Source organism: Rhamphochromis sp. 'chilingali' (genome assembly GCF_963969265.1).
Source record: "Rhamphochromis sp. 'chilingali' genome assembly, chromosome: 3".
NCBI classification, from domain to species: Eukaryota; Metazoa; Chordata; class Actinopteri; order Cichliformes; family Cichlidae; genus Rhamphochromis; species Rhamphochromis sp. 'chilingali'.
This window is the reverse complement of record NC_137931.1, coordinates 17802350-17829804: the sequence shown is the minus strand read 5'-3', so window position 1 is coordinate 17829804 and position 27455 is coordinate 17802350. Positions and strand designations below refer to the sequence as shown.

General features: G+C 41.7%; 2 protein-coding genes across 5 annotated transcripts in view; one reads left to right on the top strand and one right to left on the bottom strand.

The window, feature by feature from the left end:
* The window catches only part of LOC308393898 (FERM, ARHGEF and pleckstrin domain-containing protein 1-like), a 70083-nt gene extending 44514 nt beyond the window's left edge, over positions 1–25569 (top strand). Inside the window, exons 8-28 of one of the 3 annotated variants that reach the window (XM_080877931.1) lie at positions 498–645; positions 1289–1384; positions 1477–1640; positions 1742–1810; positions 1944–2019; positions 3562–3772; positions 10241–10449; positions 12006–12095; positions 13789–13922; positions 15788–15869; positions 15984–16045; positions 16134–16309; positions 16391–16521; positions 16640–16708; positions 16797–16886; positions 19212–19294; positions 19709–19821; positions 20763–20923; positions 21589–21696; positions 23641–23792; positions 24815–25569. In XM_080877931.1, the coding sequence (XP_080734057.1) occupies positions 498–645; positions 1289–1384; positions 1477–1640; positions 1742–1810; positions 1944–2019; positions 3562–3772; positions 10241–10449; positions 12006–12095; positions 13789–13922; positions 15788–15869; positions 15984–16045; positions 16134–16309; positions 16391–16521; positions 16640–16708; positions 16797–16886; positions 19212–19294; positions 19709–19821; positions 20763–20923; positions 21589–21696; positions 23641–23792; positions 24815–24890 (2500 nt within the window). In that variant the 3' untranslated portion in view covers positions 24891–25569. Of the gene's footprint in view, positions 1–497; positions 646–1288; positions 1385–1473; positions 1641–1741; positions 1811–1943; positions 2020–3561; positions 3797–10240; positions 10450–12005; positions 12096–13788; positions 13923–15787; positions 15870–15983; positions 16046–16133; positions 16310–16390; positions 16522–16639; positions 16709–16796; positions 16887–19211; positions 19295–19708; positions 19822–20762; positions 20924–21588; positions 21697–23640; positions 23793–24814 lie in introns of all 3 variants that reach the window. The other 2 variants (XM_080877930.1, XM_080877929.1) reach the window with 2 other exon arrangements.
* Positions 25570–25719: 150 nt separating this feature from the next.
* LOC308393899 (gamma-glutamylaminecyclotransferase B-like) overlaps positions 25720–27455 on the bottom strand; it is a 3138-nt gene continuing 1402 nt past the window's right edge. The window contains exons 2-3 of one of the 2 annotated variants that reach the window (XM_080877932.1): positions 27292–27397; positions 25720–27078 (exon numbers count right to left, since the gene is read on the bottom strand). In XM_080877932.1, coding sequence (XP_080734058.1) covers positions 26584–27078; positions 27292–27297 — 501 coding nt within the window. In that variant the 5' untranslated portion in view covers positions 27298–27397 and the 3' untranslated portion in view covers positions 25720–26583. The remainder of the gene's footprint in view (positions 27079–27291; positions 27398–27455) is intronic. The other variant, XM_080877933.1, reaches the window with a different exon arrangement.

Sequence of the window (27455 nt, the reverse complement as noted above, 5' to 3'; positions counted from 1 at the left end):
GTTGTGATTTGGCGCTATATAAATAAAATTGAATTGAATTGAATAAGAGCTGAAAAACAAACTTGTTGATCATCAGTCACCGTCACACCGTGCACCGCACACCCGTTCTCCCCTCACCCTCCTCTCCGCCTTGCCTCCCTTCAATCCTTCACCCTCCCCTTAGCCGACACAGGAAGGAAATGGCCAATTCAGCCGCTTATACAGGAAACAGGAAGCTATTTTCAGATTTTGTGAGGAAACAAACTTTGTGTGGATTTTGTGGCTGATTTCTTCCTCCCCGCTGTGGGTGCCGCAGTGTATTTTAAGGCTGACCCATGTTTTTAAATTCTCAGTATACCCCTGAGATGCACAGTTTAAGCTGTGACTCATTACCTCTTGGTTAGAGGAATTGATTTTCTTACACACTGAGAGCAAGTCTTGAACACTAACTAAGACGAATGGCTTAAATGAGCTGCTGATTGATCGCTGATAGTTTGATGCATCTCTCTTCTCCACAGCGGGCAGACGCCGGCAGAGTCGGACTATCAGCTGCTTGAAATCGCACGGCGGTTAGAGATGTATGGTGTTCGCTTACACCCGGCGAAGGACCGCGAGGGTACTAAACTCAGCCTGGCTGTAGCAAACAGTGGGGTACTGGTTTTCCAGGTAAAATCTTCAATAAGTAGGGGCCATAAAAGGTTTTTGGGGCTTGGGTGGGGCAGTTGGCTAAAAATTGATATTTTCTAGGTGAACACCAACGGTTTTTCGACACACATTAACAAGGCTGACAAATATGTTTTGTATGAGTTGTAAATGCTTTCGATATTTTATAGAAGAAAGAAGGAAGGGAGTCTTAGTCTTAGTATCATAGTATCCTCAACTCAAGGTGGAAGGTTTTCTCCACTGACAACACCGAGATATTTGGCACAGCAATTAACAGATGGTGGTTGCTGCTGCTCGGCTGCAGTTCAGGCAGTTTTTTTAATGGTGCTCTGACCTGACACTCTCAAACATAACACACAAAACATGCCATAGAACAGTGGATGCACTCTCTTTTGACCAGGCTGACCCTAATTAAGTCCAGTCTGCGTTGTTTCACTGCCCTGATTTTTTTTTTTGCCACATCTTCAAAGAGTGCTGAGATCTTTTAAAATTTGGCTGATATGACAAATCGATTAATTGGTTCCTGACGTTTTGTGGTAAGCCTCCACCCAACTCATCTGGTAAGGAATGTACCGCCTGGTAGTTTTGGGTTTGTTTTCAATTTTGCTTGTGCTGTCTTAACTGATTCTGATTTTTCTGTAATCAGGGAAACACAAAAATTAACTCTTTCAACTGGTCCAAGATCCGTAAACTCAGCTTCAAACGTAAAAGGTTCCTAATCAAGCTTAGAGCCGACCCCACTGTAAGTTCATGCGACGTTTCCTTTCTTTTCTTGCCTCGCCTTTTCTCTTTCTGCTTTCTGTGCTTATATTTGTTGCTGTATCCTCCCAGCAGAATGCCCACCATGACACGCTGGAGTTTGCCATGGCCAGCAGGGACTGCTGTAAGGTTTTCTGGAAGATCTGTGTCGAGTACCATGCCTTCTTCAGACTCTTTGAGGAGCCCAAACCAAAACCCAAGCCCATCCTCTTCACCCGAGGATCCTCATTCCGGTTCAGGTAAGAAGAGGAAAGAAAAAAGAGACTGAAAGTGAACTCCTCTTTTTAAAATATTTTGGTTTCGTATCAACTGGTCTTCTTTCCGTGTCCTCTACCTGCAGTGGTCGAACCCAGAAGCAAATCATTGATTACGTTAAAGACTCCGAGCCCAAGAAAGTTCCATTTGAAAGGTGTAGTGTTCCTCCTTCGTTTTACCAAGACTGAGCCAAGCTACTGAAGTTAAATGTAATCAAATTTCTCGGTCGCTGATTAGTCGTATATGGTATAATCTCATCTGTTTCCCTGCTTTTTTTTTTTTTTCAGGAAGCACAGTAAGATCCTGTCCAACAGCAGCATATCCCCTCAGTCTGCCTCCACAAGATCACATGTGCCAAAAGAGGTAATGCGAGCTTAAAACTTTTCTAGAAACCCATTATTAATGACACCCACAACCATTAGCAGGTTAGTGTTTATGCAAAAAAGCATGAGCCAAAACTGCGCATACAAAACTACACTGCACTGTTATATTGTGCTATTGCATGCACAATATCTCCAGGATGTTTCGTCTGAGATCGGAGGTCAAAATTAGGCACGTATAGTTGAGGCAGTTAGTCTTTGTTGCATTACTTGAAAAACATGTTTGCGTTTTTATATCCATTTCTGGCCTTTGACAAAGTAGTGTATTCTATGCTTGAATTAGGTTGTTTTTTGTTTGTTTTTTAATTTGGCAGTCCTGGTATTTTTACTTTAGTGTAAGATCAGAAACTCTTTGGGAAACCAAGCTGAACAATACCCACATGCTTCCTGTTGGCTAACATTGCTTTACCTGGTAACAAAGCTATTTCCCAAAGCTTAGCTAGCGGGCTAACTTTAGCTTGCTTGGTGTTGGAGTTCTGTTTGTGTTAGGAGCTGGTCGTTACTGATGAGAAAGTAGCAGTATGTTATAAAAAGTATAAAATAACTGCTTACCGTTTTAGTTTAACAATAACTAAAGTAACTAAACCTTGTAACTCTTCAGGAACTGCACAATACTGTCACATAATTAAACTGACAAATATTTTATTTTCTGCCTGGGATGTTGTATCTTTGGCCAAGCTTTTTAATCAGCTGCTTAAAGCCCTGCTTTTCCAACACATAACCCCACCGTAAAATCCATGGGTGCTTGGAGTTATTGGTTGGCATTACGTTCACACTTCATGCTGCTAGCATATCCTGCTATCTTTGCCTCAATGAGCAATATGAGTTTCTTTTACACTTTCAGCAGGAATAGTTTTCTTGCATATCAAAGTACTGTGTTTTGTGAGAGGTTGTTGAAGTAGCTCCGTATTTAGGTACTAAATCAACATTGGGGGCTGACATTGGCTCTCACTCTTAGATATGCTCAGGCTTGTCTTGTCTGAATTATCCTTCAGTCTATGCCATAACCTGATGGGCACCTCCTGAGAAATCTAACTACATGTCAGGTTAACTCAACCCACAAGTGTTTTGAATTAATCAGTGAGAGAATAACAATCATTGCCTCAGTATAAAGAATAATAGTCATAGCGTAAATGTATGGACTCAGAAATGTCAACTACCAAAATAGTGTGAGGGAAAGTACAGTAGAAAACCAGAGGGAGAAATATGTTTACCTTTACTTGGAACTGCATTAGAAAACGCCGAAACACAACCACACGATAATTAACAAGCTTTTTTTTTTCTTCTTCTTTTTTTAAAAATCACTCCTCAGCATCTTTGTTTACATCTGGAGCTGTGATTACAAAGCTTGTGTACCCATGCCGTTCCAGGGAGTGAAAATGTGTAACTGAGTGCTTGCTCTAAGGCTGTCCCTGTAATAGAGCCCAAATAAATAACAGTTTTATCCTTTATTATTCCCCCCTTTTAACCTTTCATTCCTTCTTCACTCCATGTTCTGTCTTTTCTCCCCTCTTGTTATTTGCAGAGTGCCACGTCGATCCCGTTAGCAGACCAGCCTGACTCAGACAGATTGAGCCATCTGGCTGTACCTAATGGTTCGGAGGAGCCACAGGCGGTCACGCCCCCCACCAACGGTCTTCATGGCCTAACGGCAGCGCCTGGCTCAGACCCGACTCAGCCCCGACAGAACCACCACGTTGCGGGATCAGTACTGGACCAGCAGCTCCTCAACCCAGGTCCATCCTGCAGGGCAAACAAAGGCAGCAGCTCTTCTATTCCTTACATAGACTGCAGCGACATAGACAGTGAATGTGATGTGACAAAGAACAACAGGGCTACCCGGGGTCACAGCAATGCAAATGACAGCAATGAGGATGAGCCTTGTGCTTATAGTAGGCACTTGGGTAGTCCTGGTCGAAATGGGGGGCAAGCTGGGAGGCTGTTTGGGGCTGTTAATGGGTTCTATCACACCAATCACCAAGGGCTGATGCAGCAGGGTATGGTGGGGAAGCAGCAGCAAAGCATGCAGGGTAACAGGAACACTGTAAATCAGTCTCCTGTGTGTAACAAGTTTAATGTGAGTCACGAGCTAACAGATGAGGACGTTTTGACAAATGGGCGTCTCCCGCTCCACAGCACACTGTTAGATGAGATCTTTCAGGGGCGAGACAAGCGAGGTGCAGTGTTGGGTCGTCCATTAGGAACCGGGACACGCAGTCAGTGCTCCAGCCCGGTGATCAGCAGCTTCCATCACCGCACAAACTCACTCAGTCACTCAGAGATGACAAACGGTCACAGTCAGCCACGTTCAGCTTCGCGGTGGGATGACGGCGGGCATTATTTCAGTAAACGTCCTGGAGCGCTCCCTGTGGAGACTCCCACGGTCCCGCCATCATCCCATCCACAAAACCACTATGGCAGCTACTCCCCGATCGCCTCAAACCGCACTTCGCCAAATCTGGCTAAACCGTACTACAACAACAATAACATGAGGAACCGCTCTGACACTGACCCATTCATTCTCAGCCAGCTGACATCGACACCCATCAACCACCGCAATCGCTCTGGGCTGCACGCCAAAACTCCTGGCTCTGCCCCACTGGAGCGTAGAATGATGATGACCAACGGCAATGACAGGAACCTCCTGGTTCCTGGTCAGCCACGGTCCAATACGGTGCAGCGGATGTTCGGGCGTCAGGGAAAGCCCGGCAGCAGCCCGTCTAATAACAAATACAACACTCTAAACCAGCCGGTCCAAATGATCGACGGGTCTACTAGCAGCGGCACAGACACCAGCGACACAGAGTCAGACACGGGCAGCAGTGCGTACAGCCAGCCCTTAATGTACGGCAACCCGGCCGCCGTCAGCTCCATGATTTCGGTTAACTCAAACGGCACATCCCCGCTCTCTCACACCAAGTTCTCTTTCGGGAGTTTGCAGTTGGAGGAGGGTGGCGACGGTGTGGAGGAAGAGGAAGGGTGTTACCGCTTTAATGAGGAAGACATAGGCGGTCAGGTTTTTAGCTGTTGAGCGAGCATGAGTGGGCAAAAGGAAAAAAAACAACGTGTTAATTTAGTGTGTTACAGATAAACAGATGTTTAAAGTCGTCTTTTTCTTCTTAGAGACAGCTTTGTCTTCCTGCTACACTGACGAGCACCGAAATAGAAGGAAAACACTATGGTTGATTGCGGTGCTTTTACACATTTTATAGTCAAGCACGCTTTACGCACAGGGTCTAACGTATTTTCTGGAGCGTAAACATAGGGCAAGATGTGTGTTTTCTAATGGCGAATTGAATCTTTAATAACATCTGTTTTTTCTAAACTCCTTTTTTAAAATTACGTATGCAGATTTCTTAGTAAGCTGCTAGCTGACACTTTTGTGAGCCAGCCAGCTCTTTGTATAAAAAGAAAGGTAAAATAATGAGCATACATTTGGTAAAAGCTTCCTCACAACGTGCCATAACTCAGAAACGTTTATATTCACTGTAGTTGAATGTGCAGAAGGAAATGTTTCATAGAAAGTTAGAGGAAAACCTTGACGTTTTCAAAAAATTCTTGTTCACTTCACACTTTACTTGTTAGCATTTGCCACATTGTTGAGAATTAAGACATTTTTTTCTTATTTGTGGGACATTAAGGTGTAGAAGTGTGTGAAGAGTTTTTTTCTTTTTGGTAGTAAATGTGATACTTGATTGGACTTTCTAAAAGCTGTCAAGCTCAGCAGATTTTCTGCCTTTCTGTGGCATTATACACCCATTTTGTAGTTATAGTGTAGCTTTTTTCTCTAAATCAGACTGTCTGGTGCAATAGATGGACTTTGAGGTAATAGCTGAAGTTCATAAATGGATTTGATAGGATGCTAGGAGGGGAGACTTCTGTACAGTTGGTCTGATCCCCTTTAACTGTACAGTGTATTTGATTTAGTTAGTAGATTGAATTGTACTTGGAGTGTTACACTTTGGGAAAAGTGTGTTTTCTATGTGAGTTACTGGGATCTGCCAGAGGAGGAAAATAGCCGACTGCTGTTGTTCCTGTCTTCTGAGCAATTTTTCATGCATTCAGTTCATTTGTCTGTCTGTCGTGGGTGATCTGCATGGTATTCTGGATATTTGCGGTCATGACTTTTTGTATTTAGACCAATTGAAGTAGTTTTGCATCAATTTTAGGGAAACCCTAATCTTTTATATCTGTGTTTTCTAGCTGAAGCTCCATTTGTCTCTACATTTCAACACTTATGCTACTTCAGCTGGCTGGTGATGGGTTTAGGGGGATTTCTTCAGCCTTTATTTCTTTCTATGGTTATGCGTTCTCTTTCTGTCACGGTTTATATGCACATAATCAGCGGTAATCAAACACACCGACCGCCATCCTCGTCCTGCTTTGCTCGGCTTGGCTCCAGGCATGCGCTGCAACCACAAACAGAGGTAACCCTGTTATCTTTCACCTCTCTGGATGCTGTTTTCTGCTGGTGAAGGCTTCCCATCTCCATCTCTGTCATTGGCTGCTCCACTACAGCACGCTGAATTGGATCAAACTGAAGTAAATTAAAGTGTGGGCTTCTCTTGAGACATGCAGGAAATGTTTGAATGTCCCATAAACTAAATCAGTACAAAAATAAGCCAACCTGTTGAGTATCAGTTGAAATTACTTTAAAGATCAACACAAGGAGCTTTTGTTTAGATGTCATGTTTCAGCACTGTCATCCAGATGGACTGAGTAAGCAAAAATTGCATTAAATGGTATTAAGTCAGTGTCTTAGCTTGCTCATTCTCATTCTGGTTTGGTTCTTCTTGCATATTACAGTCTTTTTGCACCTAAATTGTAGCACAACAAACGCAAACACAAACAGTACTGTTGGTAGATTCAGTTTCAGGAAGCTGAACTGTTTTGCTGATATCGGGGGTTCAAGTTACAAGGTGGCTTAATTTGGACTGAATGTCATCAAGATTCTATCAGCTTCCAAGGTTGAATGACCTTTTGTTTCCTGCTGCCTCTACCTGAATCAAATGTTCATGATTCACTCTTTGTAAATGTTTGTTTTTAAGCATGTTCTCGCTTCTTTTTTTTTGTTGTTATTTCAAGGGGTTGAAAAAAAGTCTTTCAGCACTGTTTTCTCACCATTTCACTTTCTGTACTGTAAATGCATGTTAACCAGGTGAAGGATGTTGCTGCTCTCTGTCACTCAACTCTGTTTTTGCTCCCTGTGTCACGCTGTGTTTCTGTCGTGGGGCTTAAACTGGATCCAGATGTGTGAGGGTGCAGTTTAACACAATCCTAACAACAACCCTATAGCTTTGCAGGCTTCTAGACTCAGATACTTCTTACTGCAGTTTATAGCCCTTTTTTGTTGTTGTTATTGTTGTTGTTGTTGTTGTTGCTCCTTGCTCATGATTTCTCAACTGCACTGTTTTGTTTTTAAATATTTAGAAACCATTCGTACCCATTGCGGTTTCCTCACCAAGCATGAGGACAAAACAAGGCTGACTCAACTCCAGTGCTCTTTTAACGGAGACTGAGAGGGCGAAGGTAGACAGACACAAGTAACGTTCAGCTTAAAGCATAATGCAAGTGCAAGTGCAAAAATAAAGATATCTTTGAGAGATATTGGCATTTTATTTTTTAAGGTATGAAAGTCAGAGTATTGTGAGAAGTTATTCACATGCATACACTGGAATACTGGGGTTGAGTCCAGCTTGTCTTTAGTCTCGCTGCCTGTCAACAAGTAGCACTTGAAGCCAGTCACTTCCACTGAAGCTTGTTTTTGTAGTTTTAATATAAAGTAGATGCAGTAAAAGACTGATTGATTGATATTTTGTTTATTTATGGAATTAATTGCAGCCAAATTTGGTTAATTTGACTGATTAATTTAAAATGAAAGGTAAACTACCTTGTAGCTTTTTTTGGCGATTATATATACATATATATACACACTGTGATGATATCAGGTTGCATCACGAAATAGTTTGAAACTTTTGGAAATATTTGATGTCTTTCTGAAAGCTAAAGATTTATATATGTTGAAAATATGAAGCTACAGCCAGTGGCAAGTTAGCTTAGCTTAGCAAAAAACATACCCCATATCTCTGTCTAAAAGTGACAAAGTCCACTTGTTAGCAACTGTAAAGTTTAGAAAATAACTTGACAGGTTGCGGTTTTGTAGGGATTTTCTCACTTGTTGCTAACTAAGCTAAGCTAACTTAAGCTGAGTTCATAGTCAGTCTTCTTATTTAAGTCTGAGCAAGAAAGCAACCATATTTTCAAAGTGTTTCTTAAATTTAGATTATTAAAATGGTATACAAGGGTACTGCTGCGTCACTTGATCCTTTAATCTTTTTCTTTTTACATGATTTTTTTAAAAAGGTGTAAACCACTTGTTTGCTGTTCTTTTAAAGTTAAAGTGGAGACCTTGGTGGCAGTTGGGGTTTGCATGTTTTCTATTTATTTGTTCATTTTAATGACTGTAGCATGCTTTGAAATTATAAATACTGAACATGCATCCATTCTAGTCAAAGATCTGCATAAGCATCTTTACAAATTAACATGCTGATTTTGAATGGACTAAAGCTGCATTGACTCACTGTTTTTTCTGTCTCTGCTGTAACACTTTGTATTCCTCCGCACCTGTCCTTTTTTTTTTTTTTTAATTTTCATCACTAAGCACCTTCTGAATCTTTTTTTGGTGACTTCTCTGAGGCCCCCTTCCCCCATTTTCCCTTTAATCTCTCTTTTTAACACTGTAACTGATTATGTGAACTAGTGTCAATAAACAAAAAAATGATGACGTTTGTCAGAAGAAAAGGGACTTGGGAATTTCTTTAGAACAAACAGGTGCTGAACTGCCGTGCCCCTCACACACCCACCTATATACCCTCCGCCTGCTCGTCACATGGATCCCACCAGTGTTTTGTGTTGTGGTAGTTAGTCTGTAGCGTAGCCTGTTTGTCTTTTTCAGTGTTGTACTTGATTCCACTCCGTTTATTGTTTTGTAGCTTCAGTTTGTTTTTTTGTGGTAGTTTCTTAGTGGTCTTCTGTATGGTTGTCAGTGTTGTTATAGCATCCCCCCCACACACAGACTTGCACTCATTGGTTGCCATGGTTTTATCCATGATTCAGTTTGGTGTATAGAAGTGGACTCTGTGGAAACTTTGCACCTGGGCAAGTATACAGTCACGACTTAGTACCATGTAGTTACCATGTAGTTAACATCTGTAGTGTTTCTCACATTAGTGAGAAGTAGACTTATCTTTTTACCCTTTCCATCATTTTCATAAAGGGCTGCCAGAAGCAGATTTAAACTACTCAGAGCATATGCCTGTTATACGACAGCTCCATTTAAGGCATCATCAAAACTTTTTAGTAAAAAGTTAAAGTGGCTAACTTTTACTGCTTCCAGCATCTCAAAGTTTAGGTGATCTTTTTTTAAATCATAAATGGTTGTAAATTTAATGGCACTGATCAGTCTTGTACTGTCCTTCTGGTGTTTATGTAGGCAAATTGAAGCAAAAGATAGCTTGCTGATGAACTATGAAATATGCAGAAATGTTCAAAGCCCTCCACTATGCACACCATCATTCTTCCCCTTAATTTGCCTATGTAATGCCTTGATATAACCTTTATTAATGGTTGGCTCCTTACTAACAGTCTGTTTTTCTTCTCTCCATCCCTTCTAGCTATGCTTTAATCATATTCACATTCATATAAGTGAATGCAAATAGAATAGAGTCAGTGGACAGTAGCATTTGGTCAAGTGGCATTTGGTCCTAAAGTATGATCTAAATGAGAGGTGCTCATTTAGACCATACTTTAGAACTGATTGTGTAGAATTATCCAGTGTTGAAATTCATTGCCAATCATCTTGTTTTATGTTTAATTGAGTTATTTGGAGACAATATTATTGAACAATTCTTCTTCTTCTTGTTAAATATGTTTTTAGGTGCACAGTGCAGTGAGCCTGGAAACCTTTTGCTTCACTGCTGTGTCTGGCAGAATAAATAATTCTGTCATGATTAAAAGTTCTATTAAATGATAAGAAATACAAATACAAGTTGGCAGTGCATTTCATTGTAGAAGCTGAATTTCTCTTTGTATCAAATTTAACACTGTCCCTTATCTTCTCTTGTCATCTTCTCTTACTCTTTGTTCTATTCCTAACCTCCGCTTCTCCCCCCTTTCTATATTCTTCTTTTCTTCTCGCCCCTCAGGAAGTCCGGGTTCAGAGAAGTCTTCGTTGGGAGGTCCTCATGTAGCAGTTAATGGGAACGGCTCTGTGAATGGGCAGAGAATGGGAAGGACTGGGGTCCTGGGTGCTGAACAGAGTGCTGAAATCCAGCCGTTATCCCCACTTACCAGCCCGCTGCTTACCGAAGCGGGATATGTTCGCAACGATGAGGAAGACGAGGCGAGGAGGAAGGTGGGTATACAGAGAGTAAGAAGGTGGATGGGGAAATTTCTTGTAGTCACTGAATTGGCCCCCAGAAGGACTTCAAAGGAATTTAGTCTGGACTAAGAAGTTGTGAACACCCAAGTCTTTCAGTACTTGGAAAAAACAATGCTGTGACTCAGACAAATGTGCAAAGCCTTTAGCCACTCCTCTTTTCTTTATATTTTGATTCAAGCAGCCAGAGATTCTTGTAATTTTTGTAAGTGTGCTTGAGCAATAGTTTTCCAGGCTTTCTTAAGTCCTTTCAAAAGTCTTGGTGACTTTTTCACTCATTTCAATCCAGTTCTTTCGCCTGACCATTTTCATAGGAATGATTTGTTTGTTAACACTGACCTATGAATCACTGAAGCATTAATATGGTCAAATCAAGTTATGACCCTGTGTTGTGTTTACACAAAACAGACAGGAAAAAAAACACGAAGTAACAAAGAACTTGTTTTGTTGGTACAGCCTGTCACATATACACATGGAGATATGAAGAAACTGGACAAGTAGTGGACAAAATAAGAAGTGGCATACCTGAAAAAAACAAAACAAGACCTTGTTGCAGATGAACTATATCTGAAAGTCTTGTCCTTAAGAAGCAGGAAAACTAAAGCAAAGACCTGACTCAGGACCTGAGAGATGCATCTGGACCCAAAGGTCGATTCATCGACTGTTCACTGAAACCTCATCAGAAATGGTCTCAGTGAAAGACTGGCTGTCAAGAAGCCAATCTTAAGGAAAGAAAGGGGTGGGGGTAGGAGTGCTGAGGTATTCCACATTACAGAAGAACTGGAATGAAAAACAGTGACATCAGGTCTGAAGGAGTGACAAATCCAAATGTGAAAGTTTTCATTCAAATCATTGTCGGTATGTATGGAGGAGGTCATTAGTGTGCTGTGAGTGTCCACAGCAGGGGTCTCAAACTTAAATGAGCTGTGGGCCACTGCTGGCACTGGAGGGCCGCTTCAGTGTTCAAGTAATACAAATATTGTATAACAATACAAAACTGCAAATTTGTTTTCTCACTCTTAACTAACAGAAGTCTTTCATTGAACTACCAAATAAACAAATTGGTTCTCTCTTTCTGACCAGACATGTGGCAGCACTTCCGCTATAATTTTGTTTATATTAAAAAAAAATGCAGACGTAAGTGTGCACATTAGTTTTTGACTGCTAGTGAAAAATGTTTCACGAGCAGCATTTTTTTTGGCTTTTTAAAGAACTTATTTTAACATTGGACTCAACAACAAACAAATCCTCCCTAACAAAAAAGTAACTTCAAGGGCCAAATAAATGAATCAATGCAGCTATTTCCAATTTTTCTAGCAAAATGCAAAGAAATAAGGTTGGCTGAAGACTTTTGCACGTTACTGTAATTTGGTGAGACAAAGAAATTATTAATTGGGGGAATTCATCCAAATTAATAACAAGAACTGAACTGCTGGTCTTTCGCAACATAAAATGTGCAGACTTCTTTCTGTAGAAGATGAGATAAAAATATATATAAACAGATTGATTTGCTTCTTTTTGTTTCTGTCTAGAAGTTTCCCACAGACAAGGCTTACTTTATAGCCAAGGAACTATTGACCACAGAGCGGACCTACCTCAATGACCTGCAGGTTATCACAGAGGTAAAGATAGTGGTGCCTCTTTGTCTCCATGTATTGTCCAGTCTCTTGTGTCCAATCTGTTATCTCTTCCCTTCACACTGTGAGGCCAATACCATCTGGATTAGACTGAAAGTGGCAGGACCAAGAGCCAGTGGGGTCCAAAAGCATACCGTGAGCCAAGGCTGGTTTCTTTAGAATAATACCGGAATAATGAGTCAAAACTGTTGGTTTAGAAGTCTAATTTTGGGACAGTGTACCAAAATTAATCTTTTTAAAAGCTCATGTGCTGGAACAGTGAGTCAGGGTTGGTTTGCACCGCACAACGTGCTGAATTCGAGATGCAAGCGTTGGTGTTTTTTACAGCTATATATTAGAAAAAGAGGCCCCAAAGGGAAAGTAAAGGCTCAAGTCTGAACCAAACTCACAAATCTCACAGTGTTTGTTCTCAGTAATGCAACATTAATATTACATTAGTTCCAGCACACAGTTCCAGTCTTACTTCTCTTTTTTTATTCACATCCCAGAAAAAGGCTTTTATGTGCCTTTAGTTTGGCCCCCGACTGAAGGCTGAAGTTTATGAGCACTTTTCTCATGCAGGACAGAGATGAAAATGCATTCAGTGCAGTGCATATGCTACAACTCTCTTCCTTGTAAGTGAGCAGACTTGTATCTTTTTGCTGTTACATAGCTTGGACAGACTAATTAGCTTCAGGCTCTTTTAGTTTACAAGTAAAACCGCTGAAGTCAAGACAGAAAAAAACCCCACTCTGCATTTATAAAAACAGCGTCTGGGATGAAAGTGCAGCTTAATGTGGGTCAGACTCAGTCTTTGCTTTTATATGACTCACTTTTACTGTCTGTCGCAACTGCTTTCGAGAAAAGAAAAAAAAAGGAAATGTGATAGGCGGGGTTATGATGAGTAAAGACCACCAATGCAGAAACACAGGTTCAGCACCTGCTTGCTAAAGACCTGTCTCCTTAATACTGAGACACTGACGGTGACCTCTGACCTCGCTGTGGATTGGAAAACGCCTCTGTTCCTACTTTTTCCTTTCTCAGCTGTTTTTCTTCACAGTAGTAGTTTCCAGCCTCTTTGATGTGGAAAGAAGGCATGCGCGGGTGCTTTTTTAAAACCTCTTAAACATTTTCCTTTGCTGGTACAGCTCATGCCTGGGATCCCACACCCACCCATCTTTTTCTCTTCTTTTTTCTTTTTTAAATCTCGTGTCACTCGTGTTCTTTCCGGGCGAGTCTGTCTGTGAAACTGCTGGACTGCCGCCTGTCTGCTCGAGCTCTCAGATCCTGTGTGATTTACTACAGCGGGGAATATAACACCTCTGTGTCAGGGGTCGTGGTGCGCTCACACGGGGCCCTGAGCACATTTATGTGTGTCTGATGGATTTCTGTTATCATGTCCAATCCCTCATCCTGGATCCTACCAGTAATGTGTGGGACCTCATACTGGATGTGTCCTTCCAATCTCTGCCAGTAATCTGGGGGAGTTGTGGATGAGTAGGAGTTACATTCTCATTATTTTTATTCCTTCTGAATGTTTTGTTCACTTACTTGTGAGGAGCAGAAAAGGCACTCATTATGTGCCGAAGTATCCGATATGGAAATACAATTTAAAAAATATATGTATATAGTAAAAGATAAAATGTGATCTGCATTTTCTTCTTTTTCCACATGTCCACATTGTTTGTCAATTTTCTAGTCCTTCCACAGCGCTGTGGGGAAAGACGAGGCTTTCCCAGACTCTGTTAAGAGCCTGATCTCTGCCAACTATGATCCGGTGTACAAGTTTCATCAGGGATTCCTCAAAGAGACAGAGCAGCGGCTGGCGCAGTGGTCAGTGTCCATCTGTTTCCATTCAGAAAAGTTTTTTTTGTTTTTCAGAAATTTACAGATGAGGTTTAAAATTATTTATTTTTACTGTATGTTTATTATGTTTAAAAAAGGGCTTGAATTAAAGTTGTATTTGTTTTTTTCATTTTCAGCTCTATAATTTTATTCAGCCTACTCTGGAAAAGTAGCTTTGCATGATCCACGGTTCAAAATAATCTGTATTTATCTTAACCTGGGGCTGGCTCTGACTGAAAGAAGGTGTTTTAACTCCTCTCCCCCTACTTTCATATGATTGGCTGCCCCTCTTAGACTGAACAGAGGAGGTGGGTGGGGCTTCTGTGCTCACAGACAGCGCATCCACACTGGAACTGATTCGCAGTGATGTGGTGACCACAGAAAGTGAATGAGTTTCTATTATTTCAGATGACTACATGTTTAATAACCGCTGGTGACGGGAAGCAGGCGAGACCTGAAACTAACTTTGTCAACTTCTACATGACTGACTGAAGCCACTACCAATCAGAGTGAAGAAGACTATTAAAAATGACATATGAATCTTATCGTAAAGGCAATCAGAGCCTGCAATGTCATCAAGCAACTGGCCTTCAGCTTCAAAATGATGCAAAACAAGCGAACCATCTCCGGTGCGAACACAGCTTCAGTCTTGGCTCTGTATGATATCATCTACATCCAAGAGTGGAAAAGGCTGTCTCAAACAGAGCATTGGGCTCATAGGGTTTAGTAATCCTTATTTAAACAACAGTATGTATACAACATTATATAAGGTAAAGAATAATAGGCCCCATTTTTAACAGAGGAAAAAGAATAAAAATAGAAAAATATTACAAACTAAAAATGGTCACAAATTAATTCCTTCCTATTTTTATGTTTAACCCTTGTGTGGTTTTCGTATTTTTGTTACTCAGCCAGTGTTCATGGGTCTGGTGGACCCGCTAGAGTTTTGGCTTTCCAAATTAACACTATCAAACAATTTTATGTTAAATTACTCAACAGATGTTTACTTCATCCCAATTACAAGACATATGAACAGCAAACATGGTTAATTTTTTCCCTTTACCTTTGTTAGATCACATTTATGAATTAATGTGCTTCTCGTTTTTCTTTTATATAAAATGTTATAAATAAATCAGTTATAATCAAGTGGAGTGAGTGGAAAGACACAACACATTTACACGTGAAAAAATAATTAATTGTTTAATTTTTCTTTTGAAAAAAACTGAACACGGGTCTCACAGACCCGAACACCATACAAGGGTTAATTCAAATGTGTAGAACATTTTCCACAGTGCAATTAAGCAGGATTAGTTCATGTAATCAAAACAAGTCCAAAAAAATGGGAAGCATTTTAACACCAGATTAATCTTGGTGCTGATGTAGGATCAGGAAAAATGAATCCCTTCTGCTGTAGTTCGTCTCTGTGTGCTGCTTTGTTTCCAAGCAGTTCTAGTCATGTTTCATAGTCATATTCAGCCTAGATTTTCTTTTAGTAACCCAAGGAATTATTTGAACTGATTACATTTTCATTTTCCTGAATCTGAGATGGCTAAATGGCTTTGTTGGAAATTTTTTCCTTCACTTGACATAATGTGGTATGAAAAAGTCTGTGTTCGTGCAAATACCTGAAATTCCTCACTTTCCCTGCTGTCAGAATCTGTTTTGTGTTATCTCTGTAATGACAGGCAGGAGCACACATACACACTCACACACACTTACACACACTGGTGAGATGAATGGGGCTGTGGGAGTTGAATGAAGACTTTTCCACACTTGTGTAAGATGTTTTGAGCTGACACCTACTGGTGAATCTGTGCTCCTGCACATTAACGCACGTCTTAATCTCTCTTCAGGGAGGGCCGATCTAACGCCCACATTAAAGGAGACTATCAGCGAATTGGTGACGTTTTACTCAAGAACATTCAGGGTCTCAGGGTAAATCTCCATACTTGACTCTGGATCATTAATTTCATAAAATAAGGTGCATTTTAATTTTTAACTTTTAATTTCTGTCTCTTATCTTGGTTTCATCTCTTTCCGCATCTGCAGCAGTTGACGATTCATCTCCAGAAACATTCAGAGTGCCTGGTAGAACTGGAGCGGGCCTGTCGGTGGGTGGCAAAACAGTGAGCATGCAGACAAGTTGTTCAAATCAAAACAGGATGTCCTAAAGAGAAACTTCATCCCTGTGACTATCAGGTCCAGTCGGAAGGTGGAGACTTTATGTCGAGACTTCGAGCAGCAACGGGTTTGCTACCTGCCCCTCAACATCTTCCTCCTCAGGCCTCTTCACCGCCTGCTGCACTACAAACTTATCCTGGAGAGGCTCTGCAAGCACTACCCGCCCACACATGATGACTTCAGGGACTGTAGAGGTACACAGTCCCCCACACCTACCCTTTCCGCTCATGTGTGTATTTTCTTTCTATATATGAAAATAAATCTGTCTCCTCCAGCTGCCCTGGCGGACATCTCGGAGATGGTGTTGCAGCTTCAGGGAATCATGATGAAGATGGAGAACTTCCAGAAGCTTATAGAACTGAAGAAGGATCTGACCGGCGTCGAAGACCTCATCAGCCCTGGAAGGGTGCGGCTCTTTAATAATTCAGCTAGTCTAGATTCATCCTGGACATTTGTAGAGTTTTCACTTCCTTGCTCTGCCGTCCTGTTGTCACATTGTCGGTGTGATTCTGTTTCACTTACAGGAGTTCATCAGGCTCGGTTGCCTCAGCAAACTCTCTGGAAAGGGCCTTCAGCAGAGGATGTTCTTCCTGGTGAGACTTTATGCTGGTTTCTACTAAAAAAACAAAGCATCTATAATACCTCTAAACAAAGCTCTTCACTCTTTTTTTTTCTTTCCAGTTTAGTGATTGTTTGGTGTACACCAGTCGAGGCATGACTCCATCCAACCAGTTTAAGGTTCACGGCCAGCTGCCTCTCTATGGCATGACGGTACATAATCAAAACACACACACACACACACACACACACACACACACACACACACACACACACACACACACACACACACACACACACAAAACACACTTATCTTATCTTATCAAAGCAGTTTCTTTTCCTTACGAAAGGTTTTTCAGATTTTTAAATTGTTTTGTTTTCCATCTGGCTCGTTCTATGGAAATGTTACATTTTAGGGTTACAAGTTGTTTATCCCACTGACACGTCTTCCGAGGAGGAAGCAGAGTCTGGGGGTGAGGGGACTGACCCGCCAATTTCCGGGGGCGAGGTCACTGAGGCAGTTAAACAACTCCTTGGTGGCAGAGCCCCTGGTGTTGATGAGGTCCGCCCCGAGTTCCTGAAGGCTCTGGACGTTGTAGGGCTGTCCTGGCTGACACGCCTCTACAATGTTGCGTGGAAATCAGGGGCAGTACCCCTGGACTGGCAGACCAGGGTGGTGGTCCCCAACTTTAAGAAGGGGGACCGGAGGGTGTGTTCCAACTACAGGGGGATCACACTCCTCAGCCTCCCTGGGAAAGTCTATGCCAGGGTGCTGGAAAGGAGAGTTCGTCCGCTAGTCGAACCTCGGATACAGGAGGAACAATGCGGTTTTCGTCCTGGTCACGGAACACTGGACCAGCTCTTTATCCTCTCCAGGATACTTGAGGGTGCATGGGAGTTTGCCCAACCAGTCTACATGTGTTTTGTGGACTTGGAGAAGGCATTCGACCGTGTCCCTCGGGGTGTCCTGTGGGAGGTGTTGCGGGAGTGTGGGGTGTCTGGCCCATTGCTACGGGCCATTCGATCCCTATACAACCGTTGCAAGAGCTTGGTTCGCATTGCCGGCAATAAGTCGGACTCGTTCCCGGTGGGTGATGGGCTCCGCCAGGGCTGCCCTTTGTCTCCGGTTCTGTTCATAATTTTTATGGGCAGGATTTCTAGGCGCAGCCAAGTGGCGGAGGGCTTTTGCTTTGGTGGCCTCAGAATCTCATCTCTGATTTTTGCGGATGATGTGGTTCTGTTGGCTTCATCGGGTGAGGGCCTCCAGCTCGCACTGGAACGGTTCGCAGCCGAGTGTGAAGCAGCGGGAATGAGGATCAGCACCTCCAAATCTGAGGCCATGGTTCTCAGGTGGAAAAGGGTGGAGTGCCCACTCCGGGTCGGGGATGAGTTCCTGCCCCAAGTGGAGGAGTTCAAGTATCTCGGGGTCTTGTTCGCGAGTGATGGGAGAAGGGAGCCGGAGATCGACAGACGGATTGGGGCTGCAGCTGCAGTAATGCGGACGCTGCACCGGTCCGTCGTGGTGAAGAGGGAGCTGAGTGTAAAAGCGAAGCTCTCAATTTACCGGTCGATCTACGTCCCTACCCTCACCTATGGCCACGAGCTGTGGGTAGTGACCGAAAGAACGAGATCGCGGATACAAGCGGCAGAAATGAGCTTCCTCCGAAGGGTGGCTGGCCTCTCCCTTAGAGATAGGGTGAGAAGTTCGGCCATCCGGGAGGGGCTCAGAGTAGAGCAGCTGCTGCTCCACATCGAAAGGAGCCAGCTGAGGTGGTTCGGGCATCTGACAAGGATGCCCCCTGGGCGCCTCCTGGGTGAGGTGTTCCAGGCATGTCCCACCGGGAGGAGGCCCCGGGGTGGATCCAGGACACGCTGGAGAGATTATATCTCTCGGCTGGCCTGGGAACGCCTTGGTATTCCCCCGGACAAGCTGGAGGAGGTGGCTGGGGAGAGGGAGGTCTGGGCCTCTTTGCTTAGGCTGCTGCCCCGCGACCCGGCCTCAGATAAAGCGGATGAAGATGGATGGATGGAAGTTGTTTATATCTTTAAAAAATATGTTATTTCAAAAGCACCTTCTTGAGCCTTCTGTTTAGGAATTAAATATTGTCAGTGAATTATATAATTTTATAAATGAGTAACTACAGACGTGCTCCCTACAGTCAAGTATAATTAGTATAGTGTGTGTTGTTTATGAGGTCAAAAAGATAAATGAACATCATATTATAAATACAATCTGTTCTTTCTATATAAACATATTTTTGTGTTTTTTAATTTATTTATTTTTACTCTGTCACATTAAATGTGCTTAAACATAATTTTGCATCCGCTAAATTTTTCTACAGAGAATAAATAATAATAATAATTATTATTATTATAATTATTATTATTATTATTATTATTGTTGTTATTGTTATTACTGACTGAGGAACTAATATTTCATAGAAACCTTTGAAATGGCCAAAGTACTAAAGCAGTAGTTAGGTAAACAGAAATTATGTTATTATGACATTAAATGATGACATTATGTTATTCCCGCAGATCAGAGAAAGCGAGGAGGAGTGGGGAGTCCCTCATTCGTTCACCTTGTTCGGGCAGCGGCAGTCTGTGGTGGTGGCAGCCAGGTATTCATTAACACACATGCAAAGATGCTTGTAGATATCTGAAAATGAAAGCAAAGAAATCGCAGACAGGAATAAAAGGGGAATAAAAATACAAACCGTGCATTGTGAATGGAAGAGGAAAAACAGCTGGTCTGTATTAAATTAATAGAGGGCAGCCTCGTTAAAGTTTGCTTATCCTCAAATTAAACTGGACTGCGTGACCTAGTTTCCAGTCACTTACTCAGTCACTGATTAAAAAGTTTTATCTGGCTGTAAAGTGGCAGTTTCATGTGAAGCAGACTTAATAATATGCATTTCCCTTCATGAAGGCTTCTCATTTTCTGCCTTTTTTCCAAACCGATATGCTCAGCTGTTGAAGTTAGAGATGCCCTATCACTTGTTTATTTTAACATGTCTACTTCCTGCTGTGTCCAGCTGTACATCAGAGATGGAGCGCTGGGTGGAGGACATCAGGATGGCCATCGACCTGGCAGAGCAGAGTAGCAGCTTAAACAATGACCTGCTCTCTACCAGCCTCTCTGACAACAGTAAGTCATCTACTGTTGGTTTAACGCTAAACGTTAAATTGATTCTTCTCCCTGCCCAAACACCACATCATCATCACATCTGTCAGGACTGTGGGAACCAGAAAATCAATAAGATCAATCATTAACCACATGTCTACACTTCTTTATGAGGCTTTTTTCTATAGGCCTTTTTAAAATAGATCAACCCTTACCTGTTAGACACTACTGCACAGTCCTCCTCCGCAGCTTTCAGCACCCCATGAATATACTCAGGTCCAGGTGGTCGCTTCATCGTATTTTTAATGTTACCTGATATATGTAGGTGCAGACCCGAGGTATCCCTGACTTTACTCATCCTGTTGTATCCGTCAAGCTATTCAATAAGGCCTCCTCCCGTTGACCTGTTTGGTTTGACACCCTGCATTGTTTGTCATTGGAGTCCACATGTCATGTTCATTTTTAACTCAAGCGGTTAAAGAGTATTGCCTTACAAGTGACAACAAAAGAGGGCTTCTTTCTCTTTCTCTTTCTCTTTTCCTTTTTTTAAAAAAATGAAACTTTATTGAAATTGTTTTGATGCTGAAAGATTCCCACGATAAAAGGGCTTTGTTCTCATGTTTTTTGAGCCCACTACCAAAGCCCATGGACATGGATGTTAGGTTAAAAGGTTATTCTAATCTATCCATAGATAGGAACGGGAGTGTGAATGACTGTCTGGCTCTGTGTCTTAGCTGGGATACGCTTCAACCCCTCTGTGACCCTGATTTGTACACAAATGAGTATATTTGTGGTAAAGTCCAATCTGAGCGTGGTTGCTCTAACAGGTGTTTTCACTTTGTAAAAATAATTAATGGTTTATAATTGCATGGAGCATGAATGAATGAAGAACTCATAATGCATCTGTTCAGAGTGAAGTTCTCTCCTGCTAACCACCCTCGTTTTCATCTGCCTGTTTTTTGCAGAGCTCTCAGAGGACGGAGGAGGCGAGCAGGAGTCTGAGGACGAGCTTGGCGGCTCGCGCTCGTCCCTGGAGCGCCAGGGTCATCGCGGTAACACCACCGTGCATGTCTGCTGGCATCGCAACACCAGCGTTTCCATGGTGGACTTTAGCATAGCTGTGGAGGTACCACTAATGCCCGTCTTCTCCTGCCACATTCCCTGTTTTTCCTTCCCACCTCTGTCTTTGGAGTCCAGCTGCCTGTTTGTGTCCCACTTGTTTACCGCTGTTCTGTCTTCTTCTTCTTGCTCAAAGAACCATTGCCCCGATGTCCTTTGTGTCTTTTCTTTCTGCTCATATCTGTGTTTTTGTCTTTCTCCATCGGTGTCCATCTGTATCTCTATTTCTGCATCTGTGTGCACTAACATTGGTAGAGGCCATCAGTAGTGCGGCCAGTGAGTTGATGAGGCCCCTCAGCAGACTTCATCTCTTGCTTTGCTGGTTTGCTGGTACAGAAAACACAGCCTGTCTTTTAGCGACACCTGCTGGATTAGAGAGGTACTGCAACAGCTGCAAACGTGTTTAGCTATACAAATCAGAAATAAATTAATAAATGACTCTTATAATAAATATTTTTTCCTAAAATTCGCAAATATTTATGCATTTTTTTTGCACTACTGATGCTCACGCTAAATTTCAACATGAGTATATTACATTGACAGGACCTGATGGCTTTCTCTTTCCCATAATCTCCTCCGTTTTAACATCCAGTTAGACTAACACTGTGTTGCATCATTGATTGTTTTATCCATTTGCTTTTTGCTCTCTCCTTTCTTCTGTCGCCTTCGCAGAACCAGCTCTCAGGTAACCTGCTAAGGAAGTTTAAGAACAGCAATGGCTGGCAGAAACTCTGGGTGGTTTTCACCAACTTCAGTCTGTTTTTCTACAAGTCACACCAGGTAAGACGAGAAGGAAAACACTGGCAGTTACAGTGCAAATACGCAGGAATGGTTTGACTTGATAATTCAAAGTGGGAAGCTGATAGTGTCTTTAAAATTTATTGAATTCAGTGTCGGGAAGGTTACTTTTAAAACCTCCAAAAGTTGATTCTGTTCATCTGGACGTAGCGTTTTGTGGGAGAAACATTTCATCACTCATCCAAGTGTCTCAGCTGACTGCAGGTTTCCCCAAATCTTATAAACAGAACATTTGCATAATGACTGAAAACCAGCCCACTGAGGGAACGATGGGCTGGGAGGTCAGTTCCTTAATCATAATTATGCAAATTCTCATGACCATTGATCAACAACCACTGACCAAACCCACTGATCAAAGACCACTGATCAATGGCCATGAGTACCATTCACAGAGAGTTGGGGAATGGCTGCAATCACAGCATTGTAAGATGGCGAAAGATGTACCCTTAGGCCCCCTCCTCGATTCAGGAGGGGTCAGTGGTTGTTGATCAATGGTCATGAGAATTTGCATAATTATGATTGACTGACTGATTGACCTCCCAGCCCATTGTTCCTTCAGTGGGCTGGTTTCAGTCATTATGCAAATGTTCTGTTTATAAGATTTGGGGAAACCTGCAGTCAGCTGAGACACTTGGATGAGTGATGAAACGTTTCTCCCACAAAACGCTACGTCCAGATGAACAGAATCAACTTTTGGAGATTTACTTTCCTGGATATTTGAGAATGCATCAAGACGTTACTTTTAAAATGTATTCCACTACAGATTACAGAATACATGCCCCAAAAATGTATTTTGTAACGTATTCCGTTACGTTACTCAATAATAATAAGGTATTCTGAATACTTGTGGTTACTTAATATATTATCATGTTTTTCACAACTACATGAATGTACTATTTCTGTGTGATTTATTACTTTTACTGAAGGTTATTCGCCATACTAAAACAAACTAGATGTTTAAATCTTAATATAAATGAGTAACAGTAGGTGGACATTAGGTAAGGCTGCACTCTTTGCAGCGATCTTGTATAGAAAACTATTCTGCGCGTATATAAAACAGGTCCGCGGCTCCAAACCGTAGTAAAGGGACCTCTGGCTTATATGTCGGGCTTGTAGCCGAAAACTAGCTTTACTTTGTTGTCTGGGTCCACTTTGCTAGCGAGAGCCAGAGAGAGGCGTTGAAAGGCTGCTCCAAAAGGAAACTTATTGTTTCGGAAACACGAATACAGTGTACAGTCGAGTCTTAATAACTTACTTACAACTGGGCTTGTCAGGCACTCTTTTTGGCTGCAGTGGTTATTATTATGTTTGCATGCTTCCAGTTCCCGTTTCTGCTCGGTGACAACTCGTACTTTTCAACTTTTTTTCTCCCTCCCTCGCGCTCACAGACACATAACAGGTATGGCAGCTCATTCTCCCTGCAGCACGGACTACACTGCCCATGAGGCTACATTCTTTAGGGCTGTGCCTGTAACACTCTCCCTATTGCCTTCATATTAAATCATTTTTGTGAATAATTTTTAAAAATATTTCTTCACGGCATTATGCGGGCCGCATGTAGAGGTGACATGGGCGGCAAGATTGAGACCCAGGCATTAGAAGCCTCATAATGTGTGTTTTGGTGGAAACCAAAAATAGAGAGGTGACAGAAACAGGAAAATACCACCGTGTAATCCATTCATTTCAACAAAGTAACTGTATTCTGAATACTACCTTTTTAAACAGTAACTGTAATGGAATACAGTTACTCATATTTTGTATTTTACATACGTAATGGTGGTACATGTATTCCGTTACTCCCCAACACTGATTGAATTAGATTGAATTTGTGCAGTCGCAGCCACAGAATGTAGTTTCGGTTACTCTGATCAGTTTAATAGTAGAGGTTGTATTAACAGATGTTTCCCTCTTCTGACTCATGTGCAGGATGACTACCCTCTGGCGAGCCTCCCTCTGCTGGGCTACTCTGTCACCGTCCCATCGGAGTCAGAAAACATCCACAAGGACTACGTCTTCAAACTCCACTTCAAGTCTCACGTCTACTACTTCAGATCAGAGAGCGAGTACACCTTTGAGAGGTGGGTGTACAGTAATAGAGGCAAATACAGAAATGCAATTAGTTACAACGTGCTTTAACTTAAACCATCCTTTTATTTTTTTAATCCGACTCTCTGAAGCTACATCCATCTTTTACAACGTTTGATAAATTCCTTAAATCTTTTTAATGTCCAGAACAACTCCACAGCTTGATGCTGACTTTTTAAATTGTCACCATTTTTACAGTAAAATAGAAAATAAAGCAAAATATGCCTTAGGATGTGGCTAAGCTGTGAGTGGCAACTCATATGGGTATGCAGTGGTCTCAGGTGTCATCTAAAGCCTGGAAAATTAAAATGAAAAAATTTTTTTTTAGGAATATTTGGAAATGCATTTACTATATGTGTTCATACACTGAATATCATGTTCTAAATATAAAGCTCATCTTCTCTTCTTTCTGAAACATTTAGATTTTCTCTCTAGCACAGATGGTAAGAGAGTGACACTCATTTAAAGAGCACTTGTAAATAAAGGCTTAAAATTTAATCTGACACTTGAACAGCTGAAAGGCATTTCTACATGCTATGTGTGGGTCCAATAAACAGGTTTAGAAAAAACAATTACAAACTACAGGAAAGAGACTGCTTATAGTCTGGGCCCTCTTCTGAAATTCAGATAAATTGTTTCATTTTAAATGTAAAAGTCAATTTCTGTCTAGTTCAATTTACCAAGTTGTATTGCATTATATATTTAAATTATTTTAATAGAACGTTTTGTGAGCAAACCCAAGTAAGGAAAGCATTAAGTATTTTAAAAAGTGAATATTAACAGTAACACTATTCAAACAGTCTCCTTAGCCCTGTAACCGACTAGCAACCTTCCCAGGGTGCACCCCACCTCTCGCCCTATGATAGCTGGGATATGCTTCAGCCCCTCCCATGGCCATAAATTAGATAAGGTGGAGTAAACGGATGGACGGAGTATTCCAACAGAACTTCTGCGATGTTTGATATATTTCAATCAATGTTTGAAGCTACTGATATAAATCCTTTTTTCCCACCAGGTGGATGGAGGTGATCCGGAGCGCAACCTGCTCTACTAGCCGATCACTGCCGAGCACCAGGAAAGACCTTTACTGATGATTCCTCCACCTCCACCTCATACTCTCTTGAGTGAAGATCTCGACTGCACAAACACCAGGAAAGACTCTTCCAGCTGCACAAGCTGACACTAATTATTACCTCTGACTCCTTACACAGACTCCACTCAGAGGTCTTCCCTCTTCACCTTATTATTACACTTTCCACACCATTAGTGTTTGATTAGCAAAAACGGTCTGCAGTCATCCACAATGTAATTCTATGTGTAATTTTTCCATTTGTCCTTGTCAGCCTGGAGCGCCACATTGTGTTATTTTTTTCTTCCACCAAAGCGAGAGAAAAGGCGTACCCGAGCGCGGGCGAAGGATCTGAATCCCTTTGGCCTCACTTTCTCCGAGCACTCCTCTGTTTCACTGATATTTGGCCGGTGCTTTATAATATTTTATATTTCTGAAATGGATGAAAAGTGTCTTAAGATTGGAAATAAACTTTATGTAGAAAGCTGTGTGCATGTGGACACAATAATTATGTTTTTAATTGTATGACAATCGGTCTGTATGTAATTTGATGACTTAAATGTAATGTAAGTTTGGACAATAAGAAATCCTGCAATGTTTTTTTTATCATTATTAAGTCATCTTTTTTGTACAGTACTTTTGACACTGTGAAATATTCTTAATTCTTTTTTTTCTTTGTCTTGTTTCAAAACACCTGAAACCTTCTTCCAAAGCCAACAGAGATTTTGCTGGTTTATTGCCAATTACCTTCTCTTCAGTATTCCTCAAGTTTTATGGGTTTTACTATTTTAAAATAAAGATGAATAGATTGTGTTCATATGGAACAAAATGAAACTTATACAAAAATTTCTTTTTTCCTCTTTTTATTGAGTTTATCCCTTAGAGGGGATGAACACAGCACATGGAAGATCATACAAAAAAAAATCAGGGTGAATTTTTATTTTTGAGGTAAACAAAGATGTGCAGAATGTAAATATTAAACACATTGTCTGCAGATTAGTGTAAAATCAGAGTTCATATCTGTGTAATATAAATGCTCTAAGCCTAGAGTGTCAAACTCAGTGAAAATCTCCTTTCTGTCAGTATAAACACATTTAACTACACATTTATAGTGCAAATCATTTTTTCTACCATAGTAAATGAAAAGAAATGTTAAAAATCTGAGATCTTTATCAGTGTGTAAAAATGCTATAAAAATTTCCAAAGCCCACCCAGTGGGTCAAATTGGCAGCCTTTGCTGGGCTGAATCTAGCACCCGGAGCTTATGTTTGACAGCACTGCTAAGAGCAGGTGTATCAAATGACACAATGTGTTTTGTTTAATGGCATTGACACCACACATTGATCAGCAGCTGGGTCATTTCCTCCCAGACTTCTATGTAATCACTTTTTATGAAGCACAGGCTGGCCATACATTACTCATAATGCTTCCCAGATGATTATAAATCATAAAAAGAAAACCAAATTTGTAAACAACATCACTAATGTGCAACTTTCAGTGGCACAGTGTGCCCTTTTCCTTCTCTACACTATCCTTACTTTGATTGTAAGCCTGCCTATCTGCTATTAAAATTAATTTCTCTTGTGATTTATTTCAATTCGACACACGACAGGAAACAGCACCCATGTCCAGGTGTTGTTTTCCTGAGAGCTCCTTCACCCGTTCTGCTAACACCACATAGAGGTCCATTTGTCAGTTGCATCAGCATGATGAGATCAGTCCCGCTCTTCTCTACGCCTATATTTGAGCCCATGATCTCCCTCTGAGTCGTAGTTCTCGTAGCACGGCAGCGAGCGCCAGTCTGGCTCGTACATCGTGGTGGTGTACACAAACACGTCCGTGATGCTCCCCGGTGACACCTTCTCCTCTCCTTCCGTCTTCCCCACCCACTCCTTCACCTCCAGCTGGACCACCGTCCGCTGGTACCACGTTGGGACGCTTTCAAAGTTATCCAGGAATTTCAGCATCTGGTCATCCACTTTGTAGATCTCCCCGTGCACTCGGTGACCCTGGCCAGGGATGTTGAGCAGGAAAGGGATGTTGTCCTTGGTGGTGATCACTAGCGGGTATTTCTGGATGGTGAACGCCGAACCCAGGTACTCGGCCTTTCCATTATTGCTTTCGAACATGCGGTAGTTGTTGGGCTGCCCCTTCTTCAGAGTGCCGTAAACGAAGACCCGAGTCATGAGGACAGAGGACCAAAGACGCACCTGTCGTGTAAAGAAAGGAGAAACATCTCTGTGAGCAAATTCCCAGCAGGTATTACTGGCAAAAATATATTTATACAATTTTATTATTACTCTGTATGTCAGTCACTTGTGCAGAAGTGCAAATTTGATCTCATTTAAAATGATCAGACCTTCAAAATAAAATAAAATCAAACTCAAATCTAGGAACACTGTTTGGAAATTTGAACTCCTTACACGCATTAATTAGGAAAGCTGTCACGGCCAGCGGAGGCAGACCTTGTGGAGAGTGTGTGGTGGACCCAGGCGCGAACACAGGCGAGGAGACGGGAGTGAACTTAAACTGATACACATACGACACGACAACGAACAAAGGAAGACTGAGGACTTAAATACACACA